At 38.4% G+C, this 19,321-nt stretch overlaps 2 protein-coding genes across 5 annotated transcripts in view; both read right to left on the bottom strand.

Annotated features, from left to right (window-relative positions):
• hectd1 (HECT domain containing 1) overlaps positions 1-11,170 on the bottom strand; it is a 36,767-nt gene extending 25,597 nt beyond the window's left edge. For 2 of the 4 annotated variants that reach the window (XM_016279855.1, XM_016279853.1), the window contains exons 1-5: positions 10,925-11,170; positions 6,702-6,941; positions 1,826-2,060; positions 1,632-1,676; positions 972-1,154 (exon numbers count right to left, since the gene is read on the bottom strand). In XM_016279855.1, coding sequence (XP_016135341.1) covers positions 972-1,154; positions 1,632-1,676; positions 1,826-2,060; positions 6,702-6,841 — 603 coding nt within the window. In that variant the 5' untranslated portion in view covers positions 6,842-6,941; positions 10,925-11,170. Of the gene's footprint in view, positions 1-971; positions 1,155-1,448; positions 1,677-1,825; positions 2,061-6,701; positions 6,942-10,924 lie in introns of all 4 variants that reach the window. The other 2 variants (XM_016279856.1, XM_016279854.1) reach the window with 1 other exon arrangement.
• A 355-nt stretch (positions 11,171-11,525) lies between these two features.
• The window catches only part of LOC107590935 (HEAT repeat-containing protein 5A-like), a 23,857-nt gene continuing 16,061 nt past the window's right edge, over positions 11,526-19,321 (bottom strand). The window contains exons 23-33 of the mRNA XM_016279898.1: positions 18,133-18,201; positions 17,606-17,785; positions 17,189-17,411; positions 16,121-16,360; positions 15,754-15,881; positions 15,153-15,300; positions 14,795-15,067; positions 14,338-14,562; positions 14,082-14,233; positions 13,212-13,422; positions 11,526-13,043 (exon numbers count right to left, since the gene is read on the bottom strand). Coding sequence (XP_016135384.1) covers positions 12,742-13,043; positions 13,212-13,422; positions 14,082-14,233; positions 14,338-14,562; positions 14,795-15,067; positions 15,153-15,300; positions 15,754-15,881; positions 16,121-16,360; positions 17,189-17,411; positions 17,606-17,785; positions 18,133-18,201 — 2,151 coding nt within the window. The 3' untranslated portion in view covers positions 11,526-12,741. The remainder of the gene's footprint in view (positions 13,044-13,211; positions 13,423-14,081; positions 14,234-14,337; positions 14,563-14,794; positions 15,068-15,152; positions 15,301-15,753; positions 15,882-16,120; positions 16,361-17,188; positions 17,412-17,605; positions 17,786-18,132; positions 18,202-19,321) is intronic.

Raw genomic sequence — 19,321 nt, 5'->3', positions numbered from 1 at the left:
ACTCATAGCAACCTAACGGTTGGAGGGGTGTGTTTAAGGATATTCTGCCCAAGCCGTCAAACTGACATCATCAGAAAAGGAATGCCATTCCAGAGCGGAAGCAAATTTTCAGATTTTGATTAAAGATTACGAAGACAAACTATTTTTTTCAGCGGATTAACTTGTTCACATCATTACTAGCAATGTGCGCTAGTAAAGTAAATAAAGTCAATTTTGATTTCACTAACTAAACTAAAGATATAATTCTAAAAATCGTTCTCAATATTAAAGAATAGCGTAGTCCACACCACTGCTGTAACGATAAAGGCTAAGAGAAACGATATTGTTGGAATCACTTTCAGAATGATTTTTTCCAGCTAACGAACAATACAAACAATCTGAATCCATTCTGCTATAACAAGCTCGAGAATTTAAAGCGGCAGACGAGCGTGTGCTTAGAATAAACAGACGATATAGTCTGCTGGTGTGGACGCTAATATAGTTATCTCTATAGTTATTGTTCTTGGTGTGAATGGGCCTTTACACTACCATTCAATAGTTTAGGGACAGAAGTTATTGTTATTAAAGAAAGAAATGAACACTTTCATTCAGCAATGATGCATTAAATGTTTTTTAAAAAGTGACATTTATAATGTTACAAAATATTTCTATTTCAAATCAATGCTATTCTTTTGAGTTTTCTATTTAAAGAATGACTTGTGGAGAATCATGAGACAAGTCAGCTTAGCCATAACTGGAAAAAAACATTTTAAACTACATAAAAATGGAAAACAGCTATTTTAAATGACTAAAAAAAAATACTGTTGGTGAGCATAAGAGACTTAAAAAAAACAATAACAAAAATTATACGGACCCCAAACTTTTAAATTGTTTCCATTCCTCACAAAAAAGCCAGAGAAGCCTTACAGCATGCAAAAAATTTGCACAAGTTTTCAGGTGAACTATCCTTTTAAGTGTTACTCATGTCCTACCTGGTGGTCTTCATGTTTCAGCAGACTAGAGAGGGACTCCACGCATGTCTCTAGGGAAGAGTCTTGTGGCTCCATCTTGCTACAGAGGCGAGAAACTACTGCCATGGCAGAGTGCAATGTGTCCTTGTGCACAAGATGACCGCTGTCCCTAATGAAGCTCAGCACACAGTTCAATCCACCCGCCTTTCTATTTAAAGAATGACTTGTGGAGAATCATGAGACAAGTCAGCTTAGCCATAACTGGAAAAAAACATTTTAAACTACATAAAAATGGAAAACAGCTATTTTAAATGACTAAAAAAAAATACTGTTGGTGAGCATAAGAGACTTAAAAAAACAATAACAAAAATTATACGGACCCCAAACTTTTAAATTGTTTCCATTCCTCACAAAAAAGCCAGAGAAGCCTTACAGCATGCAAAAAATTAGCACAAGTTTTCAGGTGAACTATCCTTTTAAGTGTTACTCATGTCCTACCTGGTGGTCTTCATGTTTCAGCAGACTAGAGAGGGACTCCACGCATGTCTCTAGGGAAGAGTCTTGTGGCTCCATCTTGCTACAGAGGCGAGAAACTACTGCCATGGCAGAATGCAATGTGTCCTTGTGCACAAGATGACCGCTGTCCCTAATGAAGCTCAGCACACAGTTCAATCCACCCGCTTCAAACACAGCTCCAGACTCCCGTGTGCAGATCAGCTCCAGAACCTGATGACACAAGACAGCATATAATATGACCATCATGCATAGTGGAACTGTTCAAAAACAGCTTCACATGGCAACTGTTTAAACTCCTATTAGCAAACTGACTTAAAAACAAGTCTGAAAGTCATGGCAGTAAATACAGCTATATTTACCTTTTCACATTGTTCAGCCAGATCTCTGCTGGTCCTGTTGTTGAGCTCCACCACCACCAGCCGGTTACACAGGGCTTTGATGGCTCCATCTACTCCCACAATCCTGCGGGTGCATTCAGCGGACACGTCCAGGTAGTAGGTGATGGCCCTGGCTGTCACTTCCAGCACATTATCTGGTGCGCTCTCATCCAGGAAGATCTTACACAGAGCTGGGAGAAATGTCCGTGGAGGACACCTGCGGTGGCGAGACAGCAGTGTCAGAGTGAAATGAAGGGTTATTAGGTCTGCACAACATGGGGACAATGCTGATACAAAATTTACTTGTTAAATAATACAACAGTGATATGTGATGCAATAAACCGAAAAATGTGTCAAATCAATTTCTACTATTATTTAACCCCATAGCTGTCACCCCCCCCATTTTCAGCATGGAGACAGAAATGACATACCCAAAGTAAAAAGGTTGCTACTCATGAGTCTTTCTTACTAGACTCTTACTTTTCTTACTTGTTCAGGAATCAGAATTACTCGGACTGTTACAGTGAAATGAAGGGTTATTAGGTCTGCACAACATGGGGACAATGCTGATACAAAATTTACTTGTTAAATAATACAACAGTGATATGTGATGCAATAAACCGAAAAATGTGTCAAATCAATTTCTACTATTATTTAACCCCATAGCTGTCACCCCCCCATTTTCAGCATGGAGACAGAAATGACATACCCAAAATAAAAAGGTTGCTACTCATGAGTCTTTCTTACTAGACTCTTACTTTTCTTACTTGTTCAGGAATCAGAATTACTCGGACTGTTAAGATAATAAAGATATTAGAGATGCATCGATTGCAACTTTCTTGGCCGATTCAGATTTTTTGTTAGTGTGATCTGCCGATACCGATTTTTGCCGATTCCGATTTTCTTTCCAAGAACTATAATTGACAGCATATACAAACAAAAATCTACTTTTCTTCAACGCAAAGATTTATTTTCATAAAAAAACACAAGTAAAAAGTCAGTAATAAAATAAGAACAAATTTAAAAAAAAATGCAAACAACAGCACAAATAAATGCAATAGAAATGTTCCAAAACTGACTGTGTTTAAGTGGATACTCGCCAAGACGGGCATTTTGACATAATTTTGTATGTATTTGAACTTTTAAGCGCAGTCAGCCACTCATTTTGTTATTTGTGGCTCACAAGCTGTTTGAGACTGAGCACGGCTTGTGCACTCCACTAATATAGATCAGCGGTGGTGCGCGCGCGTTTGGTATAAGCGCGAAACCTGCGGGAATGACTAAAATAATGCGCAATACAAGCACTATTTAACCGGCCATGGACCCAATATACTGCTACACAACATGTGTTCTCTTTCTCAACTATTTAACGTTCCAAAGCTGACTGTTTAACTGGATACTCGCCAAAACGGGCATTTTGACAATTTTTTATGTATATGAATGTTTTCGCGCACTTAGCCACTCATTTTGTTATTTGTGGCTCACAAGCTGTTTGAGACCGAGCACGGCTTGTGCACTCCACTAATATAGATCAGCGGTGGTGCGCGCGCGTTTGGTATAAGCGCGAAACCTGCGGGAATGACTAAAATAATGCGCAATACAAGCACTATTTAACCGGAGCGAATGAGACGTGTGTGTGAGAGAGAGAAGGGGTCGTCGGAGAGAAGAGAGCGAGAATGCGCGGCTGATGTTATTGCCTGTGCCACTGGTAACAAAATGGATCGGCTCGAAATCGGAAAGAAGTGAGACTGACCGGCCGATCATCGATCCGGGCTGATCATGAGGAAAATCGGTCAATTCCGATCCCTGGCCGATCGATCGGTGCATCTCTAAAAGATAAATAAGCTCAAACATGAAAACAAAAATATTAAAAACATTTTTTAAATGTATAAAAAAATATGTTGCTGTAGGATATGATTTTAGAAACACAATGAAGCTAAAGCCACAAGTCTACTAATGCTTCATTTGAAATTTCAGAACAATCTCCAAAACTGAATTTTATGAAACATTTTACAAGACCATGTCATGTGTGTTTTTAGAGAAGGCTAATAAAATAGATTTATGACCCCTGTAAACGGTCTCGGCAAACTGCCCCATTCATGATTCTATTGTTGTCACTCCACGAACCTTTCACACCTCCGCCAGGTATGACACATAATCCTCATTATTCCTTTATCCTTATTTTGTTTTATTCAGCCATTAGTACCCTTTATTCTGGCATTACAAGGTTTACAAAGCCACATCGCTTCAATCCCAGTATACATTTACCCACCTATTATCAAAAGTCTTTCTATAAAAATACAGCAAAACATTTTCTTATGACCTTTTGTCAATTATTATGATTATTATGACATTAAACCACCATTGAGTGTTTGCAATAACTTCCTTTTGCAAGCTCATGTGGAATTTGGTCGTTTACTGTTGTAAAAATATGCTATTTTAGGCATTTATATAGCTGCACAAATTAGCATTTCAGATGTACACATTCATTATTGTTATGAAAATACCACAAATCTCAAGAAAATCACATACTATCATAATCGTGTGTTTATTATTTGGATATTTCGTGGGTACAGAGGTTTCTCGGTGTTGTTGTGGTCAGAAATCAACAAGGAAGAGTGAAAGAAACGCGTGACAGGATGAGACGGGGCTTGTTATGAGATGCAATAAGATCAACAATTCGAAGGACGAATCAGAGTTTGTCTTGAGTCACAGCGCGAGCACGGAAGAGTAAACACACAGAGACAGCCCAGGGGGCGGCTAATTATCATCAGATCGCGTAAATCAGTGGAAAATGAATAGAAATGATGATTCTGTCTGAAGAAATAGGAGTAAATATATCTATATATCTCCATGTATATGCATCTTTGGACTATAAGCCCTTATTAACCCTGTTCAGTGAATCTATGTGAACACAAATAAACCGCTGCGCTGACGTGACTGAATATGAATGCGTGGTGAATTTCTATTCTAAAAATGACACATACAGATTTATTATTTTGCACTCCTGACTAGTAAATTACTAAATTACTGTCACTGCAACAATGTTTTATCAAAACAGTGGTCAAATATCAAAGCTAGAGTCTTTAATCTTTCTACTGATGCACAGTTTGTCCAGATCAAGTAAGAGTGTGATGTTTAACGTGCTGTTAAAGTGAAACAACAATAATCTGAGGCCATCGCCAATCTTTGACCGCTAAGGGGTTAAAGCCAGAAAATAATAAAATCCAATGCAATGTGCAAACAAATGCTCATGCAGTTTGTTGTCCTTGGGTTTAAGAGGACTGTTGAATTTCCCCTTTGGGTAACCACTACCTGTGATACAGCTTTTTACAAACCACTTGGGACTGAGCAGGGTCATCACATTTAAGTCCAAAATACTCCCACACAACCGCGGTGCTTCCTTGTTTGTCTTTATCATCTTCCGCAGCTATTGCGGCTGTCCTGCCATGGCTTACTCAGTTTGAGAAATTAGCACAACACTGCTGATCCAATAAATGACTACCAAATTTAATTATAGACTATTTAAGACAAGTAAAAAAAAAAGTCACAATCTAGTACTAACCCCTTAAGGCCGGGACACACCAAGCAACTTCAAAAGAACTAGCGGCGACGAAAGCCGACGGTGTTGTCGCCTCACGCCGGAAGCGTCGGACCAAAAAGCTGCGCTCTAACACACAGCACAGACTACAGCTGACGGCAAACTAACACGTGCGGTCTGCGCATGCGTGAGAGGAATTAACTGTCTATATCAGCAGCTATCAATAGTATGTATTCGTCATTCAAAATGAGAAACCGAAACAAAGATATACGAAACGTAAACAAAGTAGCGCTTGCTTACCATTTTGAATAACAGTAACGTTGATAACTTTAATCATTTTACGCAGCTCATGTTGTTATGAAAACATTTGCTTATTAGAATGATTGGGAAAGATCACGTAACATTTAAACAGCCTTCTGTCTGTACCGCCTTCATTTAGATGCTTGTTTTCATAACTTTCGCTTTAATTCTTGGGCACTGATTCGTTCGCTAAACTGAACATCCAATCAGAGTTCTCACTCGTGCCGACAGCCCCGACGATGACTCAACATGTTGAATCGGGCAAACTGCCGCCGACGTAAGCCCGACAAGAGCCGACGAGTGGAACACACCAAACAAACTAGCCTGACCGTCTCTCGCCGTCGGCCCGACATTGGGCAACGGCCGACCATCGGCTTGGTGTGTCCCGGCTTTTAATAATACATGTTAGAGTGAGTTACTTTTGTATATTCATAAAAAAATTTATAACTTCACTGAAATGTGCAAAAAACTTATTTTAGTCTGCAGGTTTAGACACTTATTTTTTACTTTTTATAACCTCAGGGTTACACGTTCATAGTTGTAGGATATGCTTTTTACCCAACAGTGCACATTTACACAACTCCTTGTTATAGAATTACACTTATTTAATATATTTTTATTTAAGAGCATAAACAAATTCTCATTATATCTAACAAAGTTTCACCAGATACTCCTCCTGGTTTAGGACTTCACTCTTCTATATTGGATTTCAAAAATAATATTTAATAATATGAAGTGATGTAAGTGATTCTTAAGTTTCAAATTTATCACTGATGAGAAAATCTGAGACTGATACTGCCTAACCCTAAGCATTTTTTAGCTCTAAGTGCCCCTTGTCACACTTTACAAGTTAATAAGCTACATTACAATATACCACACTCTAAAATTTAAGACAATTTACATTCTGCACAATATTAAAAATAAATGCAACAGTTATGAATAGCTCTATTGCTGCTACCATAAGTAATAAACCCTTAAGCCCACCAGAACTGGCACCTCATCAGTATTCAGACTTACGTTTCGAAGCAGCGGTCAACGTTGTCGGACATGAGCAACAGCATGCAGAGCTGCTCCAGGGCGATGAGCTGCATATCCCTCTCATCACCCTGTCCCATCTGCAGCCACTCCAGCAATGTGTCTGGGTCCACGTCCGCCATGACACCCCACTACCCTATCCACCCAGTCACCCCGCCAGCAGCAGGACAGAAATGAACAGGGGCAGTCACTGGTCCTCTTGTTGTCTCATCAAGACTTCACCTTCATGAAAAAAGGAACAAAATTTAAGCATGGAAAAGGTATCTGAGATACAACAGGAGACAAAAACACCACACAAAACCCTTTGCAATGTTGCCCTGGGCCTTAACTTCCTACTTCTCCCATTTGATTGGTGTGAATCATTTGGCGCTGATCTGAAAACACAACCTTTAAATAACAGAATGAAAACTCTTGGGTAATAATGAAAAGGGTGGAGCAGATGACTCCTTGAAAATGTATGAACTTGAAAGGTATACTAATAGAGGAGTAAAACAGACTATAAACATGATGAACTGCCGCCTGTAATCAAAGCACTGAAAGAAATCGCTATGATTAGCTGATTAGTAAGCTTGGCCAACACCAGTTCGTATGATGAATAGTTCATCAATGAATCACACTGTATGGCCCAAACAGCCCAGCTTTTCAGAGACACACAGTAGGCAATACAAGCTGAGAAATCACTACGCTTTTATTGTTCTGAAAAACAAACCATTAAAGTAAAAGCAGCACTACTTTCCTGAGACAGACAAGCTGAGCCAAGCATGAGGATAAATTCATTAGAATGGGAGATTTATGTGAAATAGCAAAAGTCTGTTCTTCATTACCGCCTGGGTGGCTACAGACAGGCATGCCTCAGATAGATTCACCACCTTCTTAGAGACTAACAGAGAGATCCACTTATCAACAGATTAAGTGACTAACTTGATTCAGGAAGAATGTCCTGTTGAACTTGACATTCAAAGCAACTGTTGGATTTACTGGATGGAGAGGAGGAAAAAAACCACATTACATACACAGGAACAAGTCAAGTCAAGTCACCTTTATTTATATAGCGCTTTTAACAATACAGATTGTGTCAAAGCAACTGAACAGCGTTAATTAGGAAAATAGTGTCAATAATGCAAAATGACAATAGTAAACACTCATTTTTCAGTTAAAAACAGTTCATCATTGAATTCAGTGATGTCAACATTCAGCTCAGTTTAAATAGTATCTTTGCAATCAAGTCAACGATATCGCTGGAAATTAAGGAACACCATGTTACTTCGCTACTCTAAAACAAGTTTAAATATGTATGTCACCCGATTGTGATTAATCGGACCTAAATCAGATTAGACCACTATTTTCCATAGCAGACACACTCAGCATAACTTTTTAATTCATGAGCTGACGTATCCCAAGTTGCTCTTTCTGGTTTTGTAACCTGTTTTTAACAGTCACACTGGATCATTGTGAACCACACAATGGATTCAATATACTAGACTTCTGAAAACAAGTTCTGATGCCATAGCCCTGGGCTACACTCTGTCCTTGGAAATAAAACTCTTAAAAAAAAAAAAAGAGTTTACTATAATTATACTACCTTCAAATGAATGGGACCTGTTTATTTCAAGTCTATTAGCCCACCAATCCAGTAATGACAATTTTATCTTCATATTGATATTAAGATCTTAATGTTGTTTATTAACTTGACCCTATAAAGCATACTGTATCATATTCAATACATTAATTGCTAAGGCCTCTAATATATCAACATGATCAAAACTTTCCTTAAAAACACAATCTACATGCCTTCTGCCCTCTGATTGATAGTTCAAAGCCTTTTCGTGTAATTCTTAAATTAAAAATATAAACCTTCAGTTCAAGGTACACAGGTCTTTTGCTGTGTAATCTTTAATGATTTTTATAAAGCAAACATATGAGTATTTTTTTTGTTATTAATATATAAGAAAAACATTTACTGAACTGGAGCAACTTTCACTTTTACTTGATAACCCATACAGATTTTTTTTTAAGAAAACAATCATGTTAAAAGTGTACCAAATACAATACATCTAACTTTTGATCTCTCAATCATCCTTGTATTCCATTACATTTTAAGTTTTGCGGCCCAGAGTTAAAACTACAAAACTTCAATAATAAAACTAATCATTTCAAAATTATCATACTAAAATGTATTATTGGTAGACAGAGTAACAACTGATATTAATACACATTAATAGTCCTTAATTATACTGTTATAAAAATCTCAGAATTTCATCTTACCTTTTGGCCATATAAAAAGCATCAACTGCACAACATTGCATATATTTGGGCCTCTGGATAAAATTAACGTTTTTCCCCATTCTTTGAGTGTAGGCACTATATTCTCACTTATATCATACCACATGGGCCAAAGCTTGATGTATTAAACATGATACATGAAAACATAGAACATATGCAAAACTTTCCTTTATATTCTGTCTACAGGCTTAAAGTGTCCCATTTCATTTCATGGTACACAGGTCTTTTTGCTGTGTAATCTTTAATGATTTTTATAAAGCAAACATATGAGTATTTTTTTTGTTATTAATATATAAGAAAAACATTTATTGGACTGGAGCAACTTTCACTTTTACTTGATAACCCATACAGATTTTTTTTAAAGAAAACAATCATGTTAAAAGTGTACCAAATACAATACATCTAACTTTTGATCTCTCAATCATCCTTGTATTCCATTACATTTTAAGTTTTGCGGCCCAGAGTTAAAACTACAAAACTTCAATAATAAAACTAATCATTTCAAAATTATCATACTAAAATGTATTATTGGTAGACAGAGTAACAACTGATATTAATACACATTAATAGTCCTTAATTATACTGTTATAAAAATCTCAGAATTTCATCTTACCTTTTGGCCATATAAAAAGCATCAACTGCACAACATTGCATATATTTGGGCCTCTGGATAAAATTAACGTTTTTCCCCATTCTTTGAGTGTAGGCACTATATTCTCACTTATATCATACCACATGGGCCAAAGCTTGATGTATTAAACATGATACATGAAAACATAGAACATATGCAAAACTTTCCTTTATATTCTGTCTACAGGCTTAAAGTGTCCCATTTCATAAACAATGAGATTTGTCTGACCATTATTATATATGTCAGGTATTTTACAATGTTAACTAAAGCAATAAACTCATTCCAACCTAAACTGAATATAAGAGTAGGGAAGAAATGTAGGTAATTTCTAATACTAAACTAAGCTTCAGATTCGGTCTGCTGTTCTTACAGCATAGAGATAAATAAAAATTCAAATAATCAAAGTACCAACAAAGCAAGACATTCAGTTTATCCGTGGCTCTTGTATTCATGATATCTGAAGGACAAACATGATTCTAATGATGTTCTTTGACTTTCTGCCAGTGCAGCTGACTAAGGAGTCAAAAAACAAGTTGATTGCAACCGATGTCATCATGACACCAGGCTATACAGCAGCATAATAAACCCTCACCTTCACAGTGAACACAGACGGCACCTTTGAGCGTTAATAGTATAATAATACGATTCACGCATAGTGTGTTTGATCTATAATATCATGACGTGTGTTCAACTTCATGTATGGCCATCTAACATGATACTGAGAGCCGAGCAGGTGAACACAGTCCAGTTAACCCTGAAAATCTCTAACTATGAACAATATGATGTTATCAAACTGCATAACTGTGATTACACGTTAGAGGAGGAAAGTTAGGCGAAAACATTCGTTCAATCTGGTCCTGATGGCCTCTTTCTTGATTTCAGTTAGCTTACACGCCATGACATGAGTCCAAAACCGTTTAATTTCACGTTAAAGTCATATTTGACCTTATGTTTCCGCAGCAAATGAGTATAAACATAAATTATCTGTTGTGAAAGCGAGGTTCAGTTAGCTGGGATTAGCTAAAATGCGTCCTGTTAGCATCACTTCGACAGACTTGATTCATCCCAAACTTCATTTACTTAATTGGTATTGGGCATGAATACATTTTCCATCCATATATATATATATAACCGGTCTGAAAGCAATTTTAAGGTAAAAACACCAAGTAACACTAACGCGGCCTTGTGTTTACCAGTAAATCCGCGAGCTACAGTTGAATGGAAGCCCGAGGCCTGAACGCGTCTGTCGGGCAGAGAAACAAATCCTCTGCCGAGCGACACAAACACTCACCGTTTATCGCCGAACGACGAGAAGACAAGAAAAACACACAGGGTGGACAAAATTCGTCTCGGGATTAAGTTGTGTCAGACGGCAATATGTGAATATTGCTTCATTCCCCGCTTCTGCTTGTTGTAAGGTAGAGGTCAAAGTGAACTGGAAGGCGACGGGTGAAATATTGAGTGAAATGGAGAGCCGTGGAAAGGACTAGTCGAGGCTCCGCATATCACGAGGCTCCGCAGCAGCGCTTATGAACACGCAGCGATGCGGCTAAGCGACAGGGGGCGCTAAAACACCTCGCCATTTACAGTCAACGCAATAGTATCTGTCAACGAGGTCGCCAAAAAAATATTAAACCATTCACCTAGATAGCACGGAAAGTGAACGGTGACACATGCTCTCTGAAATCAAGCACTGTTTTAGTATGTTAACGTTCATATCGAAACTTTTTAAATGCACTATGCATTTTATCTATTGATCCTAGTAGACTGGATTTGGACATATCATGCACAGTGAGGAAAAAAAAACTGCAAATGTCCTTTCTAGGTTCCACTGTAAATTAAAACCAATGTGACTCTTGAAGCAAAACTAGATTTTATTCTTCCAGTAGAATCAGAAAATAATTGCATTTGTACAATTTACAACATACAAAATAACTGGTATGGTTATAAATGTATAATTGTGCTTAATCATTGCTGCTTCTAGCAGAAAAACAATGGTCCATTATTAGCTGAAACTCTTCCATTTGCATTGTAAACTTGTTAGTAGTGTGTTTATAGAAGTAAATATTAATTTGCTGCTTGTTCAATATTTTTGCTCATGTAGGATTCATCTATTACTTATATTGTCAGTGCAAGTGCAAGATAGTTATGTGTTGAAATAAAGTGACACCAACACATTTACATGCATAATTAGAATACAGAAAAAAAACGAAAAAGTGTAAAATATGTTTGTAACTAAAGTTAAGTACAATTTTAACATACGGAAGCCAATTTCTGTCACATAAGAAAAAAAATCATGAGATAAAAATCATAATTATGATAAAAATTCAAAACTATTACGTCGATATTGACAGTCAAAACTGACATTCCAAGTATCTATGATGAGTCAAAATTGACATGAACCGTTAAATTATGTGCTAGTCAAAATTATGAGAAGTCGATTATTTATTATCTCAGTTTTAATTCAGTATGTCACAATTTTGACTTCTTGTCTTAATTATAATTTACCAAACCATGATTTTATTCTTATATGGCAGGAATGGGCTTCCATATGAATGCATACTGCAGGTGTATTCAAAGCATCAGTGCAGTGATGTGATGCAAGTATCTACTTTATCATTAATACACATTCACAACACGTGCAACTATCTCTACGCAACTTAAAATATTGAACACATATTAAAATGCACTAAAACTGTATATGTAAAGTCAGCAGATACCTGATTACCAGCAGTGCAGCTGGTCGGGTTTAGTTGTGAGCTGCAGCATATCAATGTGAAATTAATGATTTGCAATCTTTGTACAGACACAATAAAATTCACAAAAAAAATGTATGCTACGACAATTTTTTTTTTATAAATGGTAACCATATAAAATTCACTCCCATGGTTCAGCTGTTCTTCATGTGAAACACACTTCCCCTTACTATCTGAGTAAATATGTATTAAGTTCCTCATAGAGGTTAATGCAGTTTTAAAACTGACTACAATATTTAAACACAAATTTTAAATTGATTTATCTTTAAAAACAAAACTGATTAAAACAACACCTCAACATTCACTCAGTCATTCAAATCCTAATACGCGTATCATATCCAGTCAATAGGATTCACAGGAAATTGATCTTCAGTTGAATGCTGGGAGTGTTTTTGCTAATGACTCGAGGTGCTTGTGCCTTAGTGTTCACGCTCTCCTGGTTGCCCTTGACGGCTGCCTCCAGCCTGGCTTTCATGTGCGGGGCGGAGGCCATCAGCGCTTTGAAGACAGCCGAGTGCTGGGGGCCAATGCGCATGAGGTCTCTTAAGGCGGACTCGTGCAGTGAGCGAGAGGCTGCTGGAGCCGATGCCAAAGCATTCTCATCCAGCAGGAGAGAGATGAGGATGGGCAACAGCACAGCCACCAGCTGTGGACCTGCATGGTTAAAACACATACTTAGTGCTAAACAACAATGCAACATTTTGCTAACAGTAATTATAAAGAAGACATTTATAACCCAATTAATACTTCTTGTTTTTTTTAATGATATCATAACTGACAACTGTTTGGGACTAAAACCTGAAAACATTTCCAGTCACTTACGGTGAGTTTCGTCTGCAGCAAACACTAGTGCTTCCAGGGCTCGGATTGCATCTTGCACGGCCTGTAGCTCTGCTGGGCCTTGAGGACGACTCTTTTCCACTTCCTCCAGTTGTGACACCAGACGGCCACCCAGAGCTAGAATAAATGGCCTGGCTACCACCGCTGGGCCTTGGAATAAAGATACTAGCAACTGATAACTTCTGCTCAGAACCTAAATGAGAAATTTTAGGACATAGTAGAGAAGAATACTAAATATAGAGTTTTTTGGGGAATTGTATGTAAAATTGTAGCAAAGCTCCTTATTTAAGCAGCCCGATGTCAAAGATTGGGGTTGGTAGGATTTTTTAAATGTTTTTAAAAGAAGTCTCTTCTGCTCACCAAGGCTACTTCTATTTGTTCAAAAATACAGTAAAACAGTAATACTATGAAATATTATTTCAATTTAAAAGAACTGTTTTCAATTTAAATCATTTTTTAATTAATTTATTCCTGTGATGGCAAAGTTGAGTTTTCAGCAGCCATTACTCCAGTCATCAGTGTCACATGACCCTTCAAAAATCATTAGAATATGATGTTCTGGTGCTCAAGAAACATTCATTATCAATGTTGAAAACAGTTGTGCTGCTTAATATTTTTTCTTTTTTTCTTTGATGAATAGAAAGTTCAAAATATCAGCATTTACTTGAAATATTTTGTAACAATGTAAAAGTCACAGCAGTCACTTTTGATTCATTTAATGTGCCTGTGCTGAATAAAATTAATTTCTTTCATTTAAAAAAATTAAAATAAAATAAAATAAAAGCTGACCCTAAGCTTTTGAACAGTACTGTAGAAATGTTGTTAAGAATTTCAAATTGACTCTCTACTCACCACAGGGTCCTTAGACTCCAGACTGTCTCTGAATGCCTGGATGCAGCGTGTCTGCAGGGGCTCCACAGTGGTCACCTCAGCACTGGCGTACAGCAGGAAGATGGTGAGGGATGTCAACGTGGTAACCTCATCCACTCCAGGCTCCATTTTATCTGTTCAAAACAATCCATGAAAACCACAGAAGGTTCCTCAAATGACTTCTACAACACACAGAAAAACACACAAACAGAGTGTGGTTGAAATGAGAGAGAACTACCTGAATGCCAAGACTCCAAGAGCGTGTGCATTGCACATCTCAGCAGTTCAGTCCAGGCCCCACGACTCTTCTCAGCTCTGCTCATGGGAGAGGTGAGAACAGTGCGCAAGGCCTGCAGGATGCCTGGTACCAGCTGTTCACTTTCAGCTCCAACAGAGCCCTTCACCGCCTCTCTCAACACCCCGAGCAGCAGATAGAGCACTGTGGGCAGTACTGAAACACTGCCTGTGGAGAGAAGAATAAAACACTGTCAGATCTCTGATCATTTATGGATTCAATTTAATTTTAAAAGAGACATTTCATATTAAAAGTATTACAAAATTTTCGATAGATTGCAAAAAAAAATCCTAAACTGAATAAACAAAATGAAAAGTGGACTAAAATAAAGTGGGCAGGAGGATGTTTTTCTCATAATCTGAAAGCTCTTATTGCCGCAGTAACGCTCTGCATCTCTTACCCTCTGGTGAACAGATGGAGGGCAGTTCTGAGAGGATGGCCAGAGCAGATGTGACGAGTCTACAGTCAGTGTTGCTGAGGAAGCAGGTCTGTCCTCCCCACCCCGTGGGGCTGCCAGCCAGTTTGGGGCTGAGTTGCGGAAGCTTTCTCAAAAGCGTGCAGAGACATAGCTCCAGCGCTCCAAAAACAAGCGACTTCCCTGGCACCAGGCCACCAGTGTCCCGTCCCTCACCAAACTCAGGAACAGTTTCCTTCTCTGCTGCACCATCATCGACTGACCAAATACAACAAAGAAAGATGAATTTAGAGGGTTATTTAAGCTTCACACTATTTAAACAAAATGAGTTTTTGAGACTTACCCTCAGCACTGTGGCGTTTCTCTTTGACATGCTCCTGAGCAGCACAAACAATCTGCCGCACCAGTTCTAGCACAGCCAGTTGAACGCTGGGAGATTCCCGAGTGACTATGAGCCTGTGTAGAACACTGAGCAGCTCCACACGCAAAGCCTACAGAGAGAACACCATACACTTTTCAAGAACACAGAGGGACTAGCAAGAAAGACAAACACATAGTAGAACACATGAACTACATGGAAAGACAAATACCAAACCACAAATCTCAATGCATCACAATATCATAATAGACCAAGTTACAATATCATAATAGACCATAATAGTCAGGTTAGACGACATATTGAATTTAGTGAGGATGAAAACGAGGCTGTGAGGAACACACTTAAAACTATAACGGCACGCACCACATAACGGTCCTAGATCAAATAATTTTCACAACTTTCAAAACTACTGAGATTTTTTATTTTGAAAAAAAAAACAAAAAGCATTTAGTCAGCAGAACAATCGGTTAAGTTCAAAAGAACAGCATGTATTTGAAATAGAAGGCTTTTTTAACCTGGTAAATGTCTTTACTGTCACTTCTGATCTGTTTTAATTGTAGAATACCTGATCACTGCCCACTTTCGAACGGGTCCAAGGCACCTCCAACAAGGCCTGCAGAGCCTGAAGACAAGAACTGATGTTTTCCATTTGGTCTCCAGAGTGAGGAGAGCACAAAAATTCCACACTGATTCCTAAAGGGAAAATTTGAGTGAACTGAACAAGACGACTCAAAATATACATGTTAATCTCAAATCTAAGTAAAATCCTAAAATATCTCAAGTATTTACTGTATGATCCTCATAATCAGCCCATGGAAAATGACTAAAGCAAAATTCAGTTCTCTGAAGGACTTCAATCTAGCAATGGACACCCTATAAACCTTGAACTACATCCACTTATTGAAACAGGAAATATTAACTGAACTCTGTACCCAGGATCAGGTGGAGGCGGTCAGTGTTGACGTCCTCTGGGGATTTGACACTGCTCAGTGAGGTGGACTGGCCCATGGAGGTGGGTGTAACCGGTCTGGAGAGGTTGGCAGGTCCCTCGTCCACCATGATGAATCCGGTGCTGTTGAGCCAGAGAGCAGTAGCGTGGAGAATGGTAGCCCAGGCACTGTAATAATGTGGACGGGCCTGTTCCACCATCTCTGCAGTGTAAAATGAGCCACCTGACAAATAAAGGTGCATGTTAGAACATACTAACAGGAGGTATGAGTATTAAAGGAGGTAGAGCTTTTTCGCATTTGGCTCCCAAACTCTGGAATAGCCTTCCAGATACCGTTCGGGGTTCAGACACACTCTCTCTGTTTAAATCTAGATTAAAGACACATCTCTTTGGCCAAGCATTCAAATAATGCATCTCATAATCTTTTACTGCAGTCATAATCTTTTACTGCAGTTATATCTAATCAAATGCACATTATTATTCGTTAGTTTGGGTTAAACAAATAATTTTTGCTTGGTTGGTTTTTTGACGCGATCGACCCGGGTTCGAATCTGCCTTTTGCCAAACTTTTTATCCTCCCTTTTCAAATCTCATATCACATCGGAAAGGCATTTATTTTTGCTGCCATTTTGAAAAACATTAAAAATCTCACCAATCCCAGACTTTTGAACAGTAGTGTACATACTGTAAAAATGGTGCAAACAAGTAATTGTGACAGAAAAAAGGCTAAAACACCTTTATCTATCCCCTTCTGCAATTATAAGCAAACTATCTTGCAACTGATTTCCTCACAAATAAGAACACTAAGGCTGACAAAGGAACAATGGTATGAGTTTGGGACAGGACTATCTGCTTGGCTGAGTCATGGCCGAAAGAGTGAGTGTTTGGAAAAACTGTTTGCAAATAGTAATTTTTTTATATATCTATTTGGTTGCACTAGAGGCACATAAACTAGACAGTTAATTTTCATAACCCTGGAAGTAAAGAAGCATATCTACTTATTTTCCATCAGCTAGGTGTGTAATCTGAGAAACCGAGCGCGAGTGGTCACCTGTGGAGGGTAGTTGACTGGAGTATTGCGAGGGCAGGGTGAGCAGGGCATGGTCCTGAAGGGCAGCCAGCCACAGGCGACTCAGAGTTGCAAGATCAGTCTGAACCAGTTTGAGCAAACCAGCCCCTGCTGGATCTGCAGTGCCAGCCTCATCACTCTGCTGCTGGAGATTGCTGCCTGGACTCTCCCTCTGCCTGGAGCCTTGTACCGCTGTGATATACACCTGCAGAGACACATAGATTTACTCAGACAAATGTTAGATCAAAGTTTGCTGCAAGATATACCACAGATATTCCATGGTATAAAAAGTGTGGCCATCATACTTTATATACCGTCATACTGCCCATCCCTAGAGTTATATAACGGCTAAACGTAGAGGTACAGCTGATTTAATAGTTGTGTGATGGTGTTCGGTACCTCTGCCCAGGCTTTGAGCACAGCCAGCGTCTCCATGGTGAAGGTGCTTTCATTATAGAGCTGACTGTTGACGTCTCTTCCCACCTGCACTTTGGCAAGAGAGGAAGCCAGAAGCTGATGCACCCTTCTCAGGTCACGCAGGTCACTGATGACCCCACTGGCGATCCATGCACTGCAAACCTGAACGCCAAAACAAAGGTTCATGTCTCTCAACACTACTGAAGCAGCTTTCAGCAGTACAAGTGAACCACTAGACTCTGGGAAGAAACTAGGTCAAGTGAACCCACGTGAACTTGAGGTATTTGAAAACAAGCATGAAGCGAGTTCAAGAGGTTAAAAACAGGATTGATTTGAGAACTAATGCTACAAAAAGAACATATTTGGGATGCCCAATCTGACAGTGACAAAATACGTAACTTAAGACTTGAAACAACATGTTAGATAACATGGTGTTTGCTGGTAAACGCAAAGAACAGAAAAAGTGCATCGTTATAGATAATGAGGCTTAAGTTCTTTAAACAGCACACCTGGCAGGCTTTGGCAGTCACATTCGGAGGGGCGTCCACATGGAAGGCAGGTCTGAGCGCAGCTCCAACCTACAACATCAAACAACATTTAGTTCATTTAAACCAGCCCAGTCAAAAGTTTGAGAGGTTTCTCATAGCCTTACATAAGTTGTAAGGACAAATAGACAAATATTTAGACAAGAGAGTGAATAAGAGTCAACCAGCACCCATAGTGTATCTCCTTCAATACTGTTCCAAGGAAGCATCTCATAATGGTGGCTGGGAGAATGCCAACATAAAATATAGCTTTGATGCTGCATAATTCCCATACCTTCATTTGTGCTGTTTCATAGTTTTGATATTAATTTGAATTGTAGAAAATAAAAATAAAGTGTTCAGAACTTTTACTTAAATGTATACATTCATTAAATGAAACGAGGCAAATTTATAAAAAAAAAATATGATTCACACTCTGTTCGCACACACCATCAATCAAAGGTTTTGGGTCATTAAAAAAAAAAAAGAATTTATCACTTTTATTCAGCAAAGACACATTACTTCAAAAGTGACAGTAAATACTTTTCAAATCAATTTCAAGTATATGCTGTTCTTTTTGAAATCACGGTTTCCACAAAAAGCGCCTGTCATTTTGTATATCACATTATCAACATCAACACTAAGAATAAATGTTTCTTGAGTATCAAATCAGCAAATTAGAATGATTTCTGAAAGATCATGTGACACTGAAGACTGAAGCAATGACTGCTGAAAATTCAGATTAGCAATCGCAGGTATACATTACATAAAAAAAAACAGTTCTTTCTGTGTTTACTGCATTTTTTATCTAATAAATGCAGCCTTGGTGAGCAAAAAAGATCTTTCAAAAACATCTTACCGACCCTAAACATCACTGTACTTTTTACTGTCTAGTCTTTTTATATACTATACAGGATTGACGGCCTACAACCAAACTCAACTGAGTAAGTTTATTAAGTGCAAATTAAGCGAGTAAAACATTCTAGGACATGAAACTGAAGATGTTTCAAGTCACTATTTGAAAAGAAGGCCCCCGCTAAGCCCACAGATAACCTAATTTAGTGTAAGTGATACAGGTTCTCACATGCGTGCACACACACTTAGTAACAAGAGACTGATGAACAAGCTCAGGTACGGGGGGGGGGGGGTCTAAGAAAAAGAGCTGAGAGCTTTG

This window comes from Sinocyclocheilus grahami, unplaced genomic scaffold (genome assembly GCF_001515645.1).
Source record: "Sinocyclocheilus grahami isolate Dianchi unplaced genomic scaffold, SAMN03320097.WGS_v1.1 scaffold134.1, whole genome shotgun sequence".
Classification (NCBI taxonomy): Eukaryota; Metazoa; Chordata; class Actinopteri; order Cypriniformes; family Cyprinidae; genus Sinocyclocheilus; species Sinocyclocheilus grahami.
This window is presented reverse-complemented; position numbering and strand designations above follow the sequence as displayed.